The following is a 23272-nucleotide window of genomic DNA, read 5'->3' as shown; positions in this document are numbered from 1 at the left end:
GTATGCAGAAGAATGTCTGATTTTTAAAAATATGAACAGAAGTACTTATGGGCAACGGGATTTCATGTCTGTTTCTTAACTCAAATGGTTTAGAAATAATACCACCAAGAGAATTTATAGACAATACACACACAAACATGGTAGAATGTAAAAAACTGGGGAACCTGTAATTAAGGGGTACTTAAAATTATTCTTGTGTCCTATAATTTTGAAATAATTAAAATAAAAAGATATAGCTAACTAAAGCACCTGTTTCTTAAAAAATTTAAACCAACAATTTTATTTCAAGTTGTGTATCCAAGGCTATGATGGGCATTTTAGTGAGAAAAGTTTCTGAATACTTGTAGCTTAGTTCATATCACTACCACCTATGAGCATATGCCCAATGATTTCTCACCTGCCCAATGATTTGAGACTGTTTTAACAATCATGTTCAAGTGACTAAGATTCAATATCTTATAGTACGCTAAGGGAGGCATGAATGGGATGCATCTTCTAACACCCATTGGTCTCCCGAGTGTTTCTATTTATAAAAAATATACCCGAAAGCTCTAGAGTTGTCATCTAAAAAAGTTTAATATGCATAAATATTTGCACATATTAAAAACCCTTGGCAAATCTATCTTTTGGAGAATTATTCACCATTTACATTTGAGGAAATCTACAGATAGTATATTAGTAATTAGCTTGTTTACATTTCCTTTGAAAAATGCTAATACTTTCACTATGTAAGGACTTACTCAGTTTGCTCAAGACAGTAAACAAAGTATTACAGATCTAGCTATAAACAAAACAATGACTTAACAGGATGATAAAGCATTACTCACCTTTGGCAATAATACAATTTTTTATTTTTTAATTGAAGGATAATTGCTTTATAGAATTTTGTTGTTTTCTGTCAAGCATCAACATGATCAGCCATAGGTGTACATGTGTCCCCTCCCTCTTAACATCATAATAAAGGTCCAAGGGATAAACATGTTATTGACTTATAGCACAAGTTTAAAGATAAATATGCCAAACATTTACAATTAAATTAGTGAAGTTAATAAAGTATTTTATCATAAAAGTAAATTCAATTTCTGGTCCCTGACTATCAAAACTCATTATTACCCTAACTGGAAAAGAGTTTTTGGAATTTCTAATAATGGAATAATACTGTTAAAATCTATTTTTTTAATTAAAATTTTTAAAAAGGAAGTATATGATTCAGGGAAACTTCAAATCATATTCATTTTTTATTTACAAAAATAAGAGCCAACACTTTATATTCAGTGTCAATTTGCACATATAAGTTCACCTTTTTTTTTATACAACTAGGAAATTTTATCAAGTCAGTTTTATCATGGAGACAAGAAGCAACAGTGATAAAGCCCTGCTGCGGAGTAAGGACGTCTGCGAAGTGTATGCAAAGGAGCTCTCATAGGTACCTTTTTTATCTGTATTTCTTCGTAGCAATTTGTCCACTTGAGAAATGGCCTCTTCCCAGCAATTGTTGCTTGCTTGAACATGGGGCTGAATTAACTTTAATTTCTGTTCTAGGATTTGGTAAGCTTCTGACACTAGTTCTTGTGTTTCTTTAGTACAGACAAGCTTTTCAAGTTCATCCTCAAGAATTATTACCCTGAGTAATAAAGAAAAACAGAAACAGATTTCTAAACTATGAAACAAAATGTATAATTCACAAAGTTTATTTTTAAAAAAAGTTTGTAAGATGAAAAAAAGTTCTGAATGTGGTAGGTGGTGATGGTTGCACAACAGTATATATGTACTTAATGCCACTTACCTGTAGCTTAAAAATGGGTAAGTGGTAAATTTTACATTATATGCATTTATCAGTTTTTTAAAAAGTTTATAAACAATATCATATATTTCTTCAACAAATATTTCTTGCATATATACCAGGCATTTTTACAAACTAAAAAGATAAGTTAAACCCATTTCCTACTTATAAGAAATTTAAATCACATCAGAGAAGTGATACAAATATAATATTATAAAAAATTAAAACTAACATTTTATTTCCAATTTAAAGATGAGAAATTAGGTCTAGAGAGTTGAAGAAACTTGCCCAGGTCATACAGCTGGTAAACTGTAAAGCTGGGTTACATTCGGGCACAAAATGACAGAGAAAGCTGGGACTAAAAGAATTCAGAAGAGGAGCAAGTTACTGTGCTAAGGAACAGGTACTTCTGAGGCTAGCACTGAAGGATGGAGAAAACCTGAGCATGTACAGAAGATGAAGAAGGTCATTCTAGAGGGTATGGAAAATAGCCTTTATATAGTTTGGCTGGACTGAGGTAAAGGAGTGAGAAATAAAGAGCAGACTGCAGTCAGTTTACAGCAAACCCTTTCTGCAAAATGTTTTATACAGACTTCAGTCTAAGCTGCTACACTCACTCCAAATCCAGAGAAATTTTTCAGATAAGTAAGAAAGCAAATATAAGGCTCAGAAACATTCATCTGGCAGCAGGCACTCCACAGACCAGGAGAACACTTACAGAGTTAACGTCCTCCTGTAGGCAAGTGAGAGTGGGAACAGCAAATGGGACAAGCCAGAGGGAGGAATGAAGTGCATTAAGTTTTTAGGTAACACTTTTCAAAGCTGTGTGTGGCAGTGCTAAAGAGCAAATCAGATGTGATGCTTTGTGACTGGACTGCTCTCTAGTGAAAGTATTTTGAAGGGTGATAACAGTAGCATACATGAAATCTTTCATTTTTTATCAGGAAACATATCTCCCATGTATTTTCCTTAATCCCTGGCTAAGGTACAAAGCCCTTCTTTGTCATTTTCATGTCCATCCAGTGTAGTACTTTTTCTTCCCGAAGCATCTTCCTCATGCTAATGCATTTTATTACACCCTGTACATTTCTGATTCCATTGCCAAACATTAATTCTTGATAGACCCTGGTTTGCCTAACACAACCTGAAATCCACTGAAATCTTGTTTTCCTCTCATGATGATCCACCTTCTGCCAGCCACTCAAATGGACAGCCTTATCTCCCATATTCCCAGTGGGAAATAGCTTTCTTAGAACAGCAACAACAGACCAATGGAACATCGCCGCCTCATAGTTTCTTAATTGTTCCCTACGCCTCAACCTTTACATCAGTATTATATACCTATCTCAGACCTTGAATTGATGGTTAAAAACTTATCTTTTTAAAATGTCTTTCTGACCTTAATTTCCTATCTGTGTACATCACATCCTTCTTTACTCTGGTAAATTAGCCTTTTGATTTTACTGAGACTTCAAGTCCTTTTGATGCATTTTCTTATCTTTGAAAATCAACTGCTGCCCTCCCCCTTCCACATCTTGCTTGGTATCCAGGATCAAGTACATCACCTACAATCTTCTCAACTCATTAAATTCCTCCAAACTTCCCCTGATTACAACACAACATGAACCAACTCTTTGATCCAGTCCTATACTATGAGTATCTGTTATAGAAAAATTTCACTGAAATGACTGGACACTGCACTTTACTAAGGTGGAGTACTAACAATACCATGTGAAGCAGAAGATCAACAAATATAAACTACGGATCCTACATTTTACTATTCAAATGGGGCCAAAAAACTTGTTCTATGCTATAGAAAAATGTCCAAACCTCTTATTCAGAAAAACAGCAATATGATACTCTTCAACTACATATAATAATACTTCTCGGCTTTTGTCCTATCTTTCTAGGTTTTCTGTTGAAATAAAAAAAAGTAAAAACTAAAAAAAACCAAAAAAGTAAAAGCTATAAACGAATCCCCCAAATTACAGTACTAACAAGTCAGTTTGTTACATCTGTAGGTTGAAAGCATCCTTTAGGCTGCGTGTCTCAATTTTGTTGCTTCTTTTCAGCTAGGACACAAGCCAACAACCACAATGGCACAAGAATGAAGCCTGCTAATCATGGGGGTGGTTTCCTTACATGGCTTCTGAACTTACTCATTCAGTAATGCTTTCAGATGCAGCTGCAAGCTGCGTACTGCCGTGTGCACGTTACTCAGTTCTCTTGAGTTCTGCTGAGTTCTGGATAAACGTTGGGGTACCGACTGGTGCTGAGTTTCAAAGTACCGGTAGAACTCATAGCTGCGTTTAAGTTCTTCCAAACAGGCAGAATGAGCATGAGGTAGACCTTGAGTCACATCAGATAAGATACGATGAGGCAAAAGTGCTGGAGTAAGTAACGGCCCAGGAGGTGAATATGTTGTAGAAAGTAACAGGGCTAGCCGCCTAAAGAACTCTGAACTCTGTGCCACCCAGAGCTGAAACAGGACCTAAAAAGAAAAAAAAAGAAAAAAAGAACAAGATCAATAAAAAAATATTGGCCAATATTCAAAACAAACTACAAATTTATTTATCTTAACTTCTGGATTAAACTTTTCACTTTATCCTAAGTAATGAAAACAGCGGAGTTTGGAACTAACTCTAAGAGTAGCAAAGAATGCATGCATGCATGCTAAGTCGCTTTTGTCATGTCCAACTCCTTGTGATCCTATGGACCGTAGCTCACCAGGCTTCTCTGTCCAAGGGATTCTCCAGGCAAGAATACTGGAGTGGTTTGCCATGCCCTTCTCCAAGGGATCTTCCAGATCAAGGGATGAAACCCACATCTCCTTCGGCTCCTGCACTGGAAGTGATTCTTTACCACTAGCGAGAACTGAGAAGCCCATGTTGTATCAAATTATGTAGTCATGGCACATACAAACTTCTGATCCTATAGCAGCTTATACCAGTTTATAATTTAAGTGTAATTCTGTCCTAAAAGAGAAATGCTGATGGAATGAGACACACCTAATTAGAAATGAATGTTCTTTGATGAATTATTTTTTTTTAAAATGTATACAAAGGAGAAACGGAGAGAGCACAAATGATAGATCTGTGTAAGTCCAAAGAAATAAGTCATTGATGGATCCAGAGTTTGGGGTTCAAAATTATACCAATATTTTGGCCTAGGAAATAGCTAAGAAATAACATAAAAATCAGTTCCAGAGTGATCATACTCAGGAATGTCTGGCATGAGAAACTACAACAACCATTCTCGAAAGACACACCTTGATCCTGGCAGCAAAGGATTCCTAGAAATAGTCCTGTTCAAGAGGACAATATCAAACATACAAATACAATCTAGTGTGAAAAGGAGTTAGCAGATAACAGAGAGGATTGAACCACTTTGGATAATATAGATTCTAGTTTTTTATAAACATGAAAATGGACATTATTTAAACTGGTATATTAAATGAATTTTAAAATTATGCAAATAATGAATTAAGATAATTTAATGTAAACCTATTTTACTATTAACATTTTTTTTTTAATAAGCAAGGTCAAAATTCCAAATCACTAAAGATATACTAAGAATTCTTAAACATAAATACATGCTATTGCAGAAGTCTGACTTAACCATTAAATTTTATCACTAAAATAATTTTCCTAGAAATTCCCTGGTGGTCCCGTGGCTGTCTTCGTGCTTTTACCGCTGTGGCCAAGGTTCAATCCCTGGTTGGGAAACTAAGATCCCACAAGTTGTGCAGTGTGGCCTCCCGCCCCAAATTTTTCTTTATCCCTTTATTTGTTCATTCAACAAGTGTTTTTTCAGCATCTATGATGTGCCAAGCAGTATTATAGGTTATAGGATATAGAAAAATATCCCTGCCCTGATGGAGCTTTTGTTCAAGTAGTTGGGCAATAGATATTAACAAGTAAAAGATAAGTTTCTTGGCTTACGGGGTATGGGGAGAATATAGCAGAGAAGGGGAACAGCAAATGTGCATTTGTGTGTGTGTATGTGAGGGGAAGAGGAAGGAGAGAAAAGCAGAGGGACACAATAAGCAAGGGGGAGACTGTGTAATTGGATTTTTACTCTAAGAGAAACGGGGAGCTACTGAACATTTCTAAGCATTAGTTATATGATTCAAGTTAAGCTTTAACAAGATCATTCTGGCTGCTGTGTTGATAGATAATAGGGAGGTGAGCAGAAGACAGGAGGTTACTGCAATAATGCAGGTTGGAGTTAACAAGGTACCTTGCAGATAATGAGAAGTGGTAAGAGGTAGTTCAGTTCAGTTCAGTTGCTCAGTTGTGTTCGACTCTTTGCAACCCCATGGACTGAAGGCTTCCTTGTCCACCACCAACTCCTGGGGTTTACTCAAACTCATGCCCATCAAGTTGGTGATGCCATCCAACCATCTCATCCTCTGTCGCCCCCTTCTCCTCCTGCCTTCAATCTTTCCCAGCATCAGGGTCTTTTCAAATGAATAAGTTCTTCACATCAAGTGGCCAAAGTATTGGAGTTTCAGCTTCAGCATCCATCCTTCCAATGAGTATTCAGGACTGATTTCCTTGAGGATGGACTGGTTGGATCTCCTTGCAGTCCAAGGGATTCTCAAGAGTCTTCTCCAACACCACAGTTCAAAAGCATCAATTCTTCAGTGCTCAGCTTTCTTTATAGTACAACTCTCACATCCATACATGACTACTGGAAAAACCAGAGCTTTGACTACACGGACCTTTCTTGGCAAAGTAATGTCTCTGCTTTTCAATATGCCGTCTAGGTTGGTCACAACTTTTCTTCCAAGGAGCAAGCATCTTTTAATTTCATGGCTGCAATCACCATCTGCAGTGATTTTGGAGCCCCTCAAAGACAAAGTCTGGCACTGTTTCCACTGTTTCCCCATCTATTTGCCATGAAATGATGGGACCAGATGCCAGGATCTTAGTTTTCTGAATGTTGAGATTTAAGCCAACTTTTTCACTCTCTTCTTTCACTTTCATCAAGAGGCTCTTTAGTTCTGCTTTGCTTTCTGCCATAAGGATGGTGTCATCTGCATATCTGAGGTTATTGATATTTCTCCCGGCAATCTTGATTCCAGCTTGTGCTGGACTCCAGCCCAGTATTTCTCATGATGTACTCTGCACATAAGTTAAATTAGCAGGGTGATAATATACAGCCTTGACGTACTCCTTTCCCGATTTGGAACCAATCTGTTGTTCCATGTTCAGTTCTAACTGTTGCTTCCTGACCTGCATACAGATTTCTCAGGAGGCAGGTCAGGTGGTCTGGTATTCCCATCTCTTGAAGAACTTTCCAGTTAGTTGTGATCCACACAGTCAAAGGCTTTGGCATAGTCAATAAAGCAGAAGTAGATGTTTTTCTGGAACTCTCTTGCTTTTTCGATGATCCAACGGATGTTGGCAATTTGATCTCTGGTTCCTCTGCCTTTTCTAAATCCAGCTTGAACATTTGGAACTTCACAGTTCAACTTCACGGTTAACGTACTGTTGAAGGCTGGCTTGGAGAATTTTGAGCATTACTTTACTAGCGTGTGAGATGAGTGCAATTGTGCAAAAGTTTGAGCATTCTTTGACATTGCCTTTCTTTGGGATTGGAATGAAAACTGAGCTTTTCCAGTCCTATGGCCACTGCTGAGTTTCCCAATTTTCTGGCATATCGACTGCAGCATTTTCACAGCATCATCTTTCAGGATTTGAAATAGCTCAACTGGAATTCCATCACCTCCACTAGCTTTGTTCATAGTGACGCTTCCTAAGGCCCACTTGTCTTCTCATTCCAGGATGTCTGGCTCTCGGTGAGTGATCATATCATTGTGATTTCTAGGTCATGAAGATCTTTTTTGTATAGTTCTTCTGTGTATTCTTGGCACCTCTTCTTAATATCTCTGTTTCTGTTACGTCCATACCATTTCTGTCTTTTATTGAGCCCATCTTTGCATGAAATGTTCCCTTGGTATCTTTAATTTTCTTGAAGAGATCTCTAGTCTTTCTCATTCTATTGTTTTCCTCTATTTCCTTGCATTGATCACTGAGGAAGGCTTTCTTATCTCTCCTTGCTATTCTTTGGAACTCTGCATTCAAATGGGTATATCTTTCCTTTTCTCCTTTGCCTTTCGCTTCTCTTCTTTTCACAGCTATCTGTAAGGGCTTCTCCTGTCTGAGGCAGCCTTACAAATTTGCCTTTTTGCATTCCTTTTTCTTGGGCATGGTCTTGATCCCTGCCTCCTGTACAATGTCATGAACCTCCGTCCACAGTTCTTCAGGCACTCTGTCTATGAGATCTAATCCCTTGAATGTATTTGTCATTTCCACTGTATAGTCATAAGGGATTTGATTTAGATCATACCTGAATGGAATGGTTTTCCCTACTTTCTTCAATTTAAGCCTAAATTTGGCAATAAGGGGTTCATGATCTGAGCCACAGTCAGCTTCTTGTCTTGTTTTTGCGGATGCTATAGAGCTTCTCCATCTTTGGCTGCAAAGAATATAATCAATCTGATTTCAGTGTTGACCATCTGGTGATGTCCTTGTGTAGTGTCTTCTCTTGTGTTGTTGGAAGAGGGTGTTTGCTATGACCAGTGCGTTCTCTTGGCAAAACTTTATTAGCCTTTGCCCTACTTTATTCTTACTCCAAGGCCAAATTTATCTGTTGCTCCAGGTATTTCTTGACTGCCACTTTTGCATTCCAGTCCCCTATAATGAAAAGGACATCTTTTTTGGGTGCTAGTTCTAGAAGGTTTTGTAGGTCTTCATAGAACCATTCAACTTCAGTAAGAGGTAAGCAGAGGGCAAACTCTGGATACATACAGAATGGACAGAATCTCTTGACAGATGGTTTATGAGTAGAAGTGTTAACAAGGATGATTCTAGGGTTTCAGATTCTAGTTGTTTCAGACAACTAAAAAATCAAGTTGGCATAGCTTATTGCCCTAAAAAAAAAAAGACGATTATCTAATCATTGCCCTGCTATCCAATTAAACCAAAACTCAGAAATACCCAGTATTTCCTGTTTGTTCTTTGAATAAGGGAAGATGCTCTGGATGAGGGGATAAGCATAGTTTATGGGCAATTAGAAAATGCTGTTTTAAAGCATTATCAGGCAGTCTCCTGCAGTCAATTGGTTAGGAGTTGGCACTTTCACTGCTGAGGCCCTGGTTTGATCCCTGGTCAGTGAACTAAGATCCTGCAAGCCAAGCAGCAAGATGAAAAAAAAAAAAAAGGATTTTCACAAAATGTAGACTTGCTTTTTAAAGCAGGAAATATACTCTTTATAATAATTTTACAAAAAACTAATTAAAATTTTGAACTAAGGAAAAAAGAGGGGTAAGGACTTTGTACTAGATATTGCACATATGTCTCTCCTCAGGATACAGTTAGGAAGTTTCTTTCCTTTCCAAAGATACAGCATTTGCTATTGCTAAGCTCTCCTGAACACCAGACTACCTTACTTGCCTCTTGAGAAATCTGTATGTAGATCAAGAAGCAACAGTTAGAACTGGACATGAAACAGTGCACTGGTTCCAAACTGGGAAAGGAGTACGTCAAGGCTTGTATGTCACCCTGCTTATTTAACTTGTATGCAAAGTACATCATGTGAAATGCCAGGCTGGATGAAGCACAAGCTGGAATCAAGAGTGCTAGGAGAAAGATCAATGACCTCAGACATGCAGATGACATCACACTTATGGCAGAAAGTGAAGAGGAACTCAAGAGCCTCTTGATGAAAATGAAAGAAGAGAGTGAAAAAGTTGGCTTAAAACTCAACATTCAAAAACTAAGATCATGGCAACCGGTCCCATCACTTCATGGCAAACAGATGGGAAAACAATGGAAACAAGTGACAAACTTAATTTTCGTGGGCTCCAAAACCACTGTAGATGGTGACTGCAGCCATGAAATTAAAAGACACTTGCTTTTATGGAAGCAAGTGCCTTGGAAGAAAAGCTGTGGCAAACCTAGACACCCTATTAAAAAGCAGAGACATTACTTTGCCGATAAAGGTCCATATAGTAAAAGCTATGGTTTTTCCAGTAATCATGCATGGATGTGAGAGTTGAACCATAAAGAAGGTTGAGTGCTGAAGAATTGATGCTTTTGAACTGTGGTGCTGGAGAAGACTCTTGAGAGTCCCTTGGACTGCAATCAAACTAGTCAGTCAAAGGAAATCAGACCTGAATATTCTTTGGAAGGACTGATACTGAAGCTAAAGCTCCAATACTTTGACCACCTGATGCAAAGAACTGACTCATTAGAAAAGACCCTGATGCTGGGAAAGATTGAAGGCTAGAGAAGAAGGGGACATCAGAGGATGAAATGGTTGGATGGCATCACCAACTGGATGGATATGAATTTGAGCAAAGTCCAGGAGTTGGTAATTGACAGGGAAGCCTGGTGTCTGCAATCCATGGGGTTGCAGAGAACTGGACACTACTGAGTGACTGAACTGAACTTCTCCTGAGAGAAGATATGCAAGCAATTGAAAAAACAAAACAAAACAAAACATATTTTCTTAAATGGACATAATGAAGATTACAAAGGAAAACAAAAGAATCTGATTTATTTGTAAACCATCTTACACTACATTTTTTTAAAAAAAGCTTTAATTGCTCTTTTGAGAAATAATTTTCTTTTAAAATTTAGCTTATAAAATTTACTTTGAAATTCTTTATCTGAATATAATGACAATTGAACACGGTGGCCCTACACAGTTTTTGAACATTACAGGAAGTTTTAGCAGTTTATAAAGTAAATCTCAAGATAGGCCACTTTTTGAGTCTGATGTTCCTGGTAACAATGGAACACAATCATCAAGTTTAGTTATATATTAGTTATATGTCAAAATAAAACAAAATTAAAACACTAAAGTTTCATCTGTAAAATAATATAGGTAAGCAAAGAGGATCCAGCTACATCCTTCATCATAGTATGTGGAGGAGATAAGTGAACACATCCCACATTTTAGAATAGGTCATGTCAGATGGAATTTAAAAAATCAGCTAACATTTATTAATCACTTACTCAGTCCCAGGCACTGGACTGGCAAATATTTAATTCTTTAGTGATAAGCATTATCTCATTTTTATGAACACAGAAATGATGACTTGTTCAAGACCACATAAATAGTCAGGTGGTAAGAGTCAAACATAGAAGTCTGACTCCTAGAGACCCACTTTTTCTCTTTGCTGCTTGTACTTGGGCCAAATATAATCCAGGATTTAATAAGCTTTTTTAAAAGCATAGAAAAATAGGGAAATAACTGAGACATCTTGATGAGTAAAGAAAACATTATTTAAAAAATAAAGAAATATGACCGTAATTCACTCTTCAAATCCTTCTTAAAGAGTAACAGCCATTACCATTTTGGGTTAACCAAGCTTTGTTGTAGGTATTTTGTATGTTTTCTCATTTAATCTAAAACCGTGTAGGGCAGGTATGATAATCCCTTTTTACAGCTTAGTAAATTCAAAGAATAACTCATTCAAGTCAAGCAACTAGTAAATATCAGGGCTAAAATGTAAACCTACATCTGCTTAATTCCAAAGTTCCTGATTTTTCATCATTAAGAATCTCCCGAACTGTCCTTTGAAAATAACTATTTCCATTCACAGAATAAAGCATGGTCATGGTATTGAATTTAGAAGTAAATGGAATTACCTACAGTACAACCACCCTAACAATAGCTAATTGTACATTAATATTTCCTCACAGTCTTTTTTAAAAAGAGCTATGGTAATACTAAATGCATATTCACTTATTCTGATTGCTGCACTGGTTTCTCCAAACTTCTACGAAGTCTTTATAAGCGAGCTGCAGCTGTCACAAGCGGGCCCTCTTGGCTCCAACGTAATCACACGGCTGCTGCTCTAGTGCTGCACTCTAGGCAGTGTTCCATTGTCAACACCAGGGACAGAGCTAGTAAGCAACTTGGTACCTAACGCTTTAAGATGCTCGAAATAATTTCCTTAAGAAAGATTTGCGTAAGTGGAATTACTGATTCTATCATTTTTAAGATACTTTAAATGTCAAAGTACATTCTGAAACAAATTTTAAGGAACTTAAGGTAAACCAAAAAGAAAATTATTGTAGTGGCCCTGATAAGAATGATGGCAGCTATGACTAGAATGGTGGGAAATGACATAAAAAAAGGGAGAGTTTAAAATGTAGTTTAAAGGTGGAACCAGCACAAAAATCTACTGATAGCCTATATGTGAGGGGTAAAAAGAGGGATAAGGATGATAGTATACAGATATCTAGCTTAATAAGTTGTATGGTGACATTTATTAAGATGGATTAGAATGACATTAAAAATAAGTCAATGTGAATTTCAAGTAACCAGAAAGAAAAAGAGGAGAATTAGAACTTTTATGAGGATCTGAAAATTTCAAAGATGTGAAAGTTCATAGGGTCTCAAAACAAAATGGATGTTGAAAAATATGCTGTTAATTACACTTGTACTGATTTCCACAGTATCAAGGGAAGTTTAAAGACTAGGAATAAAGAAATATCAAAGTGGGGTTTGCTAAATACTGAAAATGAACTTAAAGACATTTGGATTGACTTTCAAAAAATATTGCTGGAATCTTACAATACATACAGTTTTGTAACATTCTTTAACTTGTTTTTTCATGTTATTTTTTTCTACTACTAACTCCAAAACAGTTCAGTAAATGAGTGCAGTAAATCATTCCAAATCTCATATCACTGAACTTTTCCTTTGCTCCCAATATTTGCTGCTGGAGTGATATTATGAACACACTTTGAATGTATCTTTGATTACTTTCTGAGATGCATCTATAAGCTAAAGCTGATGGAGTGAAGGGCACACTCTTCTGTAAAGACTGGTGCTCACTGCTGAAGTGAGTAGCTGACACTTTGACCGCTGGTGCGAGTTCTCTCAACGTCTTCACTGACAGTGACTACTATCAACTTTCAAAATCCTTGGCAAAATACTTGTTTTTCTTTGTTACTTTCATTAGTAATAAGATTGCAATTTTTTATTATATTTATTGGCCATTTCTATTTCTTCTTTTATGAACTGGCAAATCATGCACCTGACCAATCTTCAATAGGTTTTACACATCTTAGTGTTCTTTATATAGGAAGAATCCAAGCCCTTTGCTTATACATCACTGAATTCTACCCCCGCCCTGCCCCGAGCTTATTCACACTTAAAGGATTCAGCATTTAAAGTTTAGAAGTTTATATAGTCAAATATATCCTCTTAAGAGACTTTTAACATATGAAAAAATTCTTGTTCTAAACAAGGATTTGGAAAATTTTCCAAGGGGTAGATCTTGTAAGTTCTTTACCCATGTTTGTTGAAACAAATGGCCAGTAAATAAAATCACACATTGGGTTCCTATTAAACTCATTTATCTTCAAATTCTAATTTAATTCAAGAAATACACATATTAAAAATTTTAAGTATTTTAACATCGGAATATAAGGATTTCCTCATCCAATCTTTATGATACTCTCCATTTTTAAAGGCAGCTTCAAAAACACTAGTAAGACTACTATGGTAATGGTATCCAGCAAACAACAAAAGTGCTGGGACAGGTGTACCAGGTACATTCAGAAAGCACAAACACAACCCAAATGTATCTATCGTTTCTTTAGCCCTTCAGGTCCATGAATGGATTACCTTCAACGCAGGCAGGCTGAAGCCATCTGTAAGGTTATGTGCTTCCTCTTCTGAAATCTGCTCTTCACTAAGTCCAAGGCCCAGCTCCTTAAAAGGTACCACACAGATGTAGTTGGTTACATTGTCACTCTCGGAGTTCAGGGGGTAGGTTAAATTAGGTTAAGGCAATCAACAAAGCCTTTTCATTAAAGTATAAAGGGTACAATTTTTCAGTCACTAAATTGTGTCCAACTCTTTGAGACCCCATGAACTGCAGGATGCCAGGCTTCCCTGTTCTTCACTATCTCCCTGAGTTTGCTCAAACTCATATTCATTGAGTCAGTGATGCTATCCAACCATCTCATCCTCTGTTGCCCCCTTTTCCTCTTGCCCTCAATTTTTCCCGCCATCAGGGTCTTTTCCAATTAGTCAGCTATTAGATTTTAAGATTAGTTTCTTTTTAAAAAGTGATGTAAATCTCCTCAAAGTTCATAAAAAAGATAAGTAAAGGTATCTGAACTTGGAGATTTACATCAGTTTAAAAAGAAATTAATCTTAAAATCTAATAGATTAATATACCTCAAATCGTATAGGAAATGTGAGAATAAAATATAACTAGACAGTTAAAAGTTCAACTCTTCACAAGTGCTAAAGTACTAATTTAGTTATTTTTGACATGTGCCTTTTGAAACTGTATTATGTACCTGACTGCATGGCTCAGGCCCTTACTATAGCAAATACTTCTCTTTACCTCCCAGTTTGCATACTGCAGGACATCATTACCTGATGATGATGACCTGAAAACATACAACTACTGATACAACACTAAGTCTGTTGCATCCAGGTTGTCTGACACAGGCTGCTGTTCCTCTGTCTCCCTCCTCCTCATGGCAGCTACCAACTTTACTATGTGATTTCCTCCTCTTCAATTGCTTTTGTAAAGAATCATATCCATACAATTCTTGATATTAATATTTGAACTATTCATGCATTTATAGCATATTCCTATTTGGTCATATTAATCTTTTGATACAGTACTAGGCCAAATTTATAAATATTCTGTTTAAATATTTTATATCTCCATTGGCAAGACTGGTCTGCAGTTTTTATTCTGTGTATTACATCATGTTTTAGAAGTGAGATTATAGTATCTGCATAAATAAAATGATGTAGAGTAGCTTTCTATCTAACCTTTTCTATGGTCTAAAATAGTTTTTTGTTAAATATAAAACCATCTGGACCAGGGAGTTAAACATTTTTTTCATTCACTTAGTTTTTGAATAAGTAAGGTATTTATGGGATTAAAATTTTACAAGGTATTGTAAAAACTGCTTGCTACCTCTCTCTCTCAGCCACCTAGTTCCTCTACCCAAAAGCAAAGGCAACCACTGTTACCAGTATCTATGTATACTTTAAGGTATTTTATGATTGTAGACATATATAAAAGGAAATCTAAACATAAATATGTCTGTGGGCATACATATGAATATATACACATGCATACACACACTTCTTTATCCCCTCATAAACACATATTACACTCCCTTCTATGCACAAATGGAAGGGTAGCATAAATACTGCTGTGTGCACTTCGTGTATTTAACAACATTCCACAACAGTATACCAAGAACTTTTACTACTTTATAGCTGCATATTTTCCCACTGCTCTTATATATAACCAAGTGTGTTTTCTTTTTTACTGGAATTCTCTTTATTATATGTCTAATCTCCAGTTTCTTAATTCTTCCTAGGTCAGTTTTTGAGATTTGTATTTTGATATGAAATGACCCATTTCCCCCTACAGTTTCAAAGTGACGGCCAGAAAGTCACATATGTGCCCAGTCGCCCTTCCCTTATATAGTAATTTTAGCTTTTTGCTCTGTTCTCGTTACTAACCTTGTGTATTTTTATTCTTTTTACTTTGAACAGGCATGCTAGGGTTTATATAATGTATTAAGTCTTCTCAAAGAAATACTTGGTAGATAATACTTTTTAATTTCTTAAGGTTTCCCATGTGAAGAATATGATCCGGCCCCTGCCTAATTCTGGATCTTATCTCACACTCCAACTCCCAACTTGCTGTGCTCCTATCTAGGAGTATGGGGATCCTTCTTCTATACTTCGATCATGCTAAATTCATTCCTGCCACAAGATCTTTATACTTGCTGGTGCATCTGACTGGAACTCCATCTCAAGCCTCCATTTAAACTGAAGGCCTTCCCTTATTATCCAATCAAAAATAGCAACCTACCAAGCACTTTCTATCCTATTCCCCTGGCTTTTTTTTTACTTTATAGCAAACATCTGAAAATCTTCTGTTCACTTTTTATTTATCATTCACTAGAACACAAACTCCCTAAATACAAGGATCTTGTTTATCTTGTTCATTGCTAGGTCCCCTGTACCTAGAAAAGTGACTGGCACTGGGAATTCATACAATCGACAATCTTTGTGAGGCCCCCTCACCTGCCCCCACCCCACTTCTAAGAAATTATAAGCTCCCTGAGGCAGGAACCATGTCTGCTATGTTGATCACTGCTATCTAGTGACTAGCATATTGCTTGGCATAATATTCACTAAATGAATAACTACTGGCAGTTACCATGCCACACTGCCATGTCTCTATTTCCTTATATATCTTGCTTCCTTCTACTTGAAATACAGATTTTTTCTCCCAAGGTCAACTCCAACTCATTCCTGGAGGGTCAGCTCAGGTGTTGCTTCCCTGAAAGCATTCTGTAACTTCATAGGCCAAGTACATTGTCCTGCTATGCTGGAAGGCACCCCAGGCACTATACTGTATTATGAGTATTTACTGACTATACTCAGAAGTTTTTAGAAGTAGCCAGTACAGGTTTTTGCTCTGTCTTCCCAGCACAATGCAGCCAACTATTTAGGCAGTAAGGGAACTGAACAGACAAGTTCCTGACTAAAATCAAAGTAATTTCTCTCAATATCCAAAGTGGTAGTATAGCACAGTATCTGTGCATGTGTATATAAATCTAGATATAGTATATCTATACATATATAGAAAATGCTTAAAAGTCCTAAGTCCTACAGTAAAGACATAATTTTATCTCTTATTAGTTGTGTGACACTGGGTAAATCTCATATAAAGTAGTGATTTTATTTCATTTTCTCATTAAGTGGGGTAAGAAAATCTAGCCGGAAAAGTTTGTATAAGGATATAATGATAAACTTTTAAGCATTATATTCATCAATGTCACAGTATCCAACATACTGAAGGTACAAAGTTTTTGCATCCCATTTATTCGTTATTTATCTAAGAATTTTAACTAAAATAAAGATCTTATACACTTTTATTTTCTGACTAGTAGAACTAATTTCCTATTTTAGTAAATTTAAGAGACAGATTTAATTGTCACACAGTCTCTAAGTGCTTATTATACACCGGACACTGCCTAAGCACTTTATACACAATAATTCATTTGATCTAACAGAAACAGTCAGGAGGATTGTTATTTTTGTCATTCTATAAATAAATAAAGCAAGGTACATAGAGTTAAAAAACTTGCTTATGGTCACTGACACAGTAACTGATACAGCCAAAATTCAGAAAGTCAATCTGACACTAGAGCCTCTGCTTTTCTGAAAGGGGAAGGATTCTGCTGCCAGGTTTTTTCCATATCATGATGCAAATTTGCCATGTTCAGTAATTTGAAAAAATGCGTGACCTGGAGAAGCCAGGTTCTTTTGACCTTATTATTTGGACCAGTAAAGGAAGGGACATCAAGTTTTTTCCTTGTTAAAAATGAGCCACATGCGAGCAGAAGAACTTTCTTCCTGTCCATTATTGTCATTCCCCCTGGAATGCATTTCCAGTTTTAAAATAGAAGTGATGATGGAAATTAGCTTCAAAATAGGCAATTTCAGTTTATAGTTAAGTTTTACAGGATGCAGCTATAATATCTATATTTCGGACTCTGGAAACATTGCTTATTCTTACATATAGACAGAAAAGGATATTTTTTCAGCATATATAGGGTAGCTAGCCTCGCTGCTTGAAAGTTGGCTCTGACAGTTCTGTAGACAGCTTTCCGAAGACCGATGAGATGCTGACTGGGATGCTGTCCAGCTTTATTAAATGAGCAAGCAGCACTGACCCTGTCAAGCAAACTTGAAAAGTAAAATGTGATACAACTGTACAGGTGTCCTAAAGTTTTTGTTTTCTAAATCCACAAAATTCTATTAAACAGGAAAAAATTCTTTTTTCATTAGAAAATGGTTATAAATATTCCAACTCAGGTCTCATAAATAGATATTTCCCTGACACATATATAGCCACCAGAAAAAAGAATTGAAAAAAGAATACTTCCCCTGATACAGGGGGAGCAATTAATTTTAATTGAAATAATAGTAGAAACGTAGGGATATTTAAGATACTAACTTTTTAATATAGATACTTTACCTGCTAGAATATACCAAAGTGGTACTACTTTACATTTAGTTTTCAAAAACCTGGTATCTACATTAAGTAGGAAAGCCTTAATTATAAACTTTCATGTTCTTAATATGCATTTACATATGTTTATCAATCATATTTTTGGTCATTTGTACAGAACATTCAAATACTGTATAGAAATATATTCTGTACATTCATAAAAGTAGGGTAAAATTCCTTACCCACCTGCAGCCACTGGCACTTACCTACTCCAAATGAAGTAGGGGACGCAGAAAGATAACAGAACCAGTGGCCAACAGGGGAATGCAAGTAGAAAGGCAAAGTAAGGGTTACTAGGTAGGAGCATAGCTACTCTCAGAACTGTTCAAGAGGAAGCACATTTCATAAGTACTTTTCCAAAGGTAAATGGGGGACTACCTATTTGCAACCATGCCATATAATGTATTATGCTTTTATAAATGAAATTATGATTTCACATTACAGTTTTCCAGACAATAGGCTTTCACCTAACTAGTAACCACTAGACAAAATATTGGAATTTAAAAATTTATATATATATATATATATATATATATATATATTTATAACCACAAATTTGTAAAATAAGGCATCTAACTCAAAACTTAAAAAAAATGTTAAACCAAATTAAAACACATTCAGGCATTAAAAATCTATAAAAAACAGGACAATGACTGATAGAGGCAAAGAAGGGTTCAATTATTTGCTAGAGAGGAAAAACTGAGGCAGAATAAAACAGCACTAATATTTTCAACATATGGACACTATTGTTTGTGTTCCATTTTACTCAGTCTTAAAAACGAAAATATTTCTAAAAAATTATGATTCAGAATTTATTATTCCTCATAATTTTTCAATCCATTTACATTAGATGGACACAAGTACAATTTTTCCAAAATTTTTTCTGTCTGCATTTGAGTAGATACATGTCATAATCCAGAAGGCAATCATGCTTAACGGGCCCATTTTAGCTCTTCATTCTAACTGTATACATATGGATAAAAATGGAACAAGGGCAAAAGGCACGGAACCATCAACACAAGGCTAAGCATTAACTGGACACATAGCCACTCTGCTTAACCAGTCAGTCCTCCTAATAAAATGTTGTACAAGTCAAGAATGAAAAGGAGCTATTACTTTTATTTAGTATAATTTTTAACTTTTAAAATTTGACATTCAGTATTTGTTATGCTCTATCAATAAGTGGACTTTACAATGGAAGGACCAAAATTAACAGACACTGAGGGCTGTTACATTTTGAACTGAGCAGAAAGAGAAGTTATAACAATCTCTCTCATGTCTCAGTAGTTTTAAACACTATGCCAAAACACAACAGAGTGAAGAATGAGAATGACTACTGGAGACTCTTCTACTTCCCTATTTCCTGATGTTCCAAATACAGCTTTTATTCAAGATTATTTAGGTTCTTCTCCAGAGCACGGCAAAGTGACCACCCAAAGTTCTTCTGCCCACCTCTTTTCATGATTTTCCAGATACAACTAATTAAGAGCAATAATTTTTCTTTACCATATACTTACTTCCTCCCACCTATAGGCTACAAAGGTTACATAAATTATTAAGTATACTACAGTACAACTGTCATGTGTGAGTATTTAGGTGGCAGTGTACAGAAAACCAAATTTGAGTCAGACGGGATGAACTTGAACATTTGCTCAACCATTTATAACTGTATGCCTTTAGCTGTATGCAAAACTGTCTAGAACAGTATATGGAACAAAACTGGTGCTTTCCCTTTAATAACACAATAAATAGGCTGTCTATCCGGCAGCTTAGTACACTTACAGCTAGACTAATGAATACTTAATTTCCTGTATTAACTGTCAGTGAGAGCATATGAGAGTGTCAGTGCCATAATACCTCCTAATATTAACCTATAGAATATTATTAATACATGGCAAGATTTTTCAGAATGAATTCCTGTGAGTTCATATATCATGTAAACTGAGTAAAGAGAGCATCAGGGGGTGAGTAAAGGGAACAAGCATTTATTGGGTAACTATTGCATGCAAGGGTTATATATATATAATATATATATATATATATATATATAAAATATTAAGGTATCTATATTATCTCATGTAACCACATGGTAACACAGAGAAATAATCATGATTCTCAAAGCACTTTGGTTTCTCAAAGTAAATAAACAGACTCACACTACTTATTAAATCTAGCATATAATGTATTTATTTCTTCACTTAGTAGTTAACAGACTTTAATAAATACTAAAGAGAAATCTAGTTTTTTCGGTAAATACAATACAGAAATGAAAATAGGTAATAAATATTCTAATTTAACTAGGTAGCAGAAAATAGTTATTTAAAAAATAAAATGAAAAATGAACTCACAGTGTAAATCCTCTGGAAATGACTTCAGTTTCTTGAATGAGACGTAAAGCTTTTCTCACAAGGTTAGTAAAACCTCGGCTATTTGTCACTATATCTTCCAAATAGACATTGTATTTTTTCAGAGTTACTTGTAGTTTTGCTGTCCTCCATAATCGCAAAGCTCTTATGATCAGATAAACAAATAGAATCACTCCCCATACCAGCCAGGAAGATACAATCCACCAAGTGGGAAGCATAACAAGCAAACTAATGAAGGCAAATACCACTGAGACATCCCTGGAACAGAGAAACCAAGAAAATGATATCCATCAGTCTAGAGAAAGATGAGTTTCCCTAGTCAGTTTTCTAAAATAGATAAAATGCTAGCTTCTCTATAAACTATGACTTTATAAAATATGACATTTTAAAAAATAACTTGAAACAGTTAAAAAATATCTAGTACCACTATCTAGTTGCTAGATACCACCATCTAAAGCTAGTAAGTTTAGGTGATCGATATATATAGGTGTCTTCTGAATAAACTTTTTTTAAAAGATACGTACTCTTTAACCTAAAAACAATTACAGATTTTAAAATCTGATTTTATAAATATAAAAGTAAAAAGCTTTAATTGTATTAGTTTTTAATACTAAAAACCTTATCAGCTATACTCCAATACAAAATAGATAAAAAAATAACTAAATATGTTTCATATTTGGAGATATTATGAGGTCTTTTTTCCTAAAATCAGACTCTAATTATTGTGCAAAAACATATAATATCTCAACAAACTATAAGCATTTTTCCAATTAGAAATACTATACACTTTATAATTGCTTTGAATAAAGTCATCTAATTTTAAGTTGTCACCATTACAATTCTGGAATATAGATCTTTATTGAACACCATAATATGCACAAGCTTGTACTTTCATACTGCTTTAAGTGAAATTAAAATACATCTGATATTTTTTAATTTAGGCAAATTGTAAACCTATAAATTTCTTTCCAGCAGTGAAGGCTTTGATGAAAATGTTTACATATAAGAAGGCAAATACAGGGGAGTTGTATCTAAGGATATCCAAGAAACATCATCATTAATACTTGAAGATAGTTACAGTCAAACTATAAATAAAATAACATATGACAATATTTAATAAATATTTAATATTTGCCTGCCAAAATCTCCCTTGGAATTAGGCAATATTGGTAATGTCATAGCAAAATCTCATCATATACTTTTATATATTTATAGCAAAATCTGTAAAGGATTTATAGGCCTCAGAGTTGCTTAATCACCTTTGTGGTCAAAGGAATACAAAGTTGTAAAATTCTGAAAACCCATGATTCCTTTTAGCAGCTCCTTAAGTTCTTAAATTTTTAAATGGTACAATGCTGTACACTTCACCATGACAGTATCTGAGTAACTACACATTTGGAAAATACTATACATGGTTACCTGTTACAAAATGAAGCATTTATCAACATGACAGGAAAGACAGATAAATTCAGAACACTGAGGCCAATGAATGTAACTGCCCATATAACTTGAATAGTTTGAGCAATAATTTAGTTCATTTAATAAACTCATACTTTAATAGAGGATATTACAGTTCTGAGTATATAATTCCTTGTTACTATACATATATGTATTTCTTTTTTAATAGATGATGGCCCAGCACTTGTGCATTAAACACAAACACTTCAAGTGTGGACAAGTTTTAAGACAATTTGAATTGTCTATGTTCCCTATTATCTCATCTCACCTAACAAAGTAGGAATCGACTGTTTATTTCCATGTCTCATACTCTCCTGGGTATCTCTACAATGTAATTATTATATAATCTATTAAGGGTAAAGAAACATGAAGAACTGGCTAGGACTTCATGCACACATGTGTATAAGAGAGACTCTTTTTTGGCATATGTTAATACTGCTTATTGGGCTGTTATACACAGAACTAATTACACTGAGTTGCAAGTACATAATAATCAAACTGGATGTTTCTTCCCACTTTCATTTTAAATAGTATTTAGTTTAGGAAGGTATCCTCTTTTTTAAAACCTCTGGCATATCATTATATTAATTATAATGCTAAAATATTTATAATGCCTTTATAATGGAGAGGATGATGACGGGTTTCCTCTGCTAATACTTTAAATGTAAACAAAGGATAGATGTTTTCTGGACAGTACCAAATATTAGGGGTTGCCAGGGAGCAAAGTGTTGGGAGGTGTCCATTTTCCTGTTGTTGAGGTTGCCCTGCAGACAGGATACTGGGATCAAGCAGCTCAATCAGCTCCACATCCTCTTGTAACAGGACTTCCTGTTGCAGGATAGTATGGAGTGAGTCGAGTCGGAATCCAGTATCCTTGCCATTGAAAGATCAGAAGAGAGGTATTAATACACACATAATTTTGTGTTAAATATTAAGCTCCTACCATGCTAATAAAATTAGAGGTGTTTATTTTCAGTATAGACTCCAAGAAGAAGAAAGTCAATCAGTTTTCAATCTGATGTACAGGGCTATATTTTCACAGTAAATATGAAGCAAAAAAAACAGAGGTAGACATCACTGAGCCACATATTGAGTGAAATATGTATTTTTTGTAGATTAATAAACCTGCTAAGCCTAATTAATTAAATGGCTGCAAAACAACATGGAAAATATAATCCTCTAACAGATATGCTGTCCCTAGACACTGTAACAATATAGCCAACATCTAAGAATAACATCAGCAGGACCAAGGCTTTCTAAAAATGAAACATTCGAATATTAAAAAAAATACATAATTAAGGAATATAATATAAAATGATCCTAATGTGTGCATAACATTTTATAGTTTACAAAATGCTTTCACATATATCAGCTCATTTATTTCTCCCTCTTCCCCTTTTATTCATCTATTAAGGAATATCTTATAACATACCAGGCAACATGCTTGACACCAAAAGCACAAAAAAATAAACAAGACATACAAGTCTTTACTCTTAGAGAGTTCAGAGTTTAAAGGCGAGGGCTGAAAGGTAAGCAGTTAAAATATAAAGTGCAGACAAGTGTGACGAGGTT

At 35.3% G+C, this 23272-nt stretch overlaps 1 protein-coding gene across 4 annotated transcripts in view; it reads right to left on the bottom strand.

Moving 5' to 3' along the window:
* Window positions 1–23272, bottom strand: part of VEZT (vezatin, adherens junctions transmembrane protein) — a 67639-nt gene that overhangs the window by 8810 nt on the left and 35557 nt on the right. For 2 of the 4 annotated variants that reach the window (XM_070454345.1, XM_070454344.1), the window contains exons 4-9: window positions 22398–22573; window positions 20225–20500; window positions 17402–17551; window positions 13436–13583; window positions 3943–4274; window positions 1431–1624 (exon numbers count right to left, since the gene is read on the bottom strand). In XM_070454345.1, coding sequence (XP_070310446.1) covers window positions 1431–1624; window positions 3943–4274; window positions 13436–13583; window positions 17402–17551; window positions 20225–20500; window positions 22398–22573 — 1276 coding nt within the window. The remainder of the gene's footprint in view (window positions 1–1430; window positions 1625–3942; window positions 4275–13435; window positions 13584–17401; window positions 17552–20224; window positions 20501–22397; window positions 22574–23272) is intronic. The other 2 variants (XM_020877912.2, XM_070454346.1) reach the window with 1 other exon arrangement.

Source organism: Odocoileus virginianus, chromosome 24 (genome assembly GCF_023699985.2).
Source record: "Odocoileus virginianus isolate 20LAN1187 ecotype Illinois chromosome 24, Ovbor_1.2, whole genome shotgun sequence".
Classification (NCBI taxonomy): domain Eukaryota; kingdom Metazoa; phylum Chordata; class Mammalia; order Artiodactyla; family Cervidae; genus Odocoileus; species Odocoileus virginianus.
This window is presented reverse-complemented; position numbering and strand designations above follow the sequence as displayed.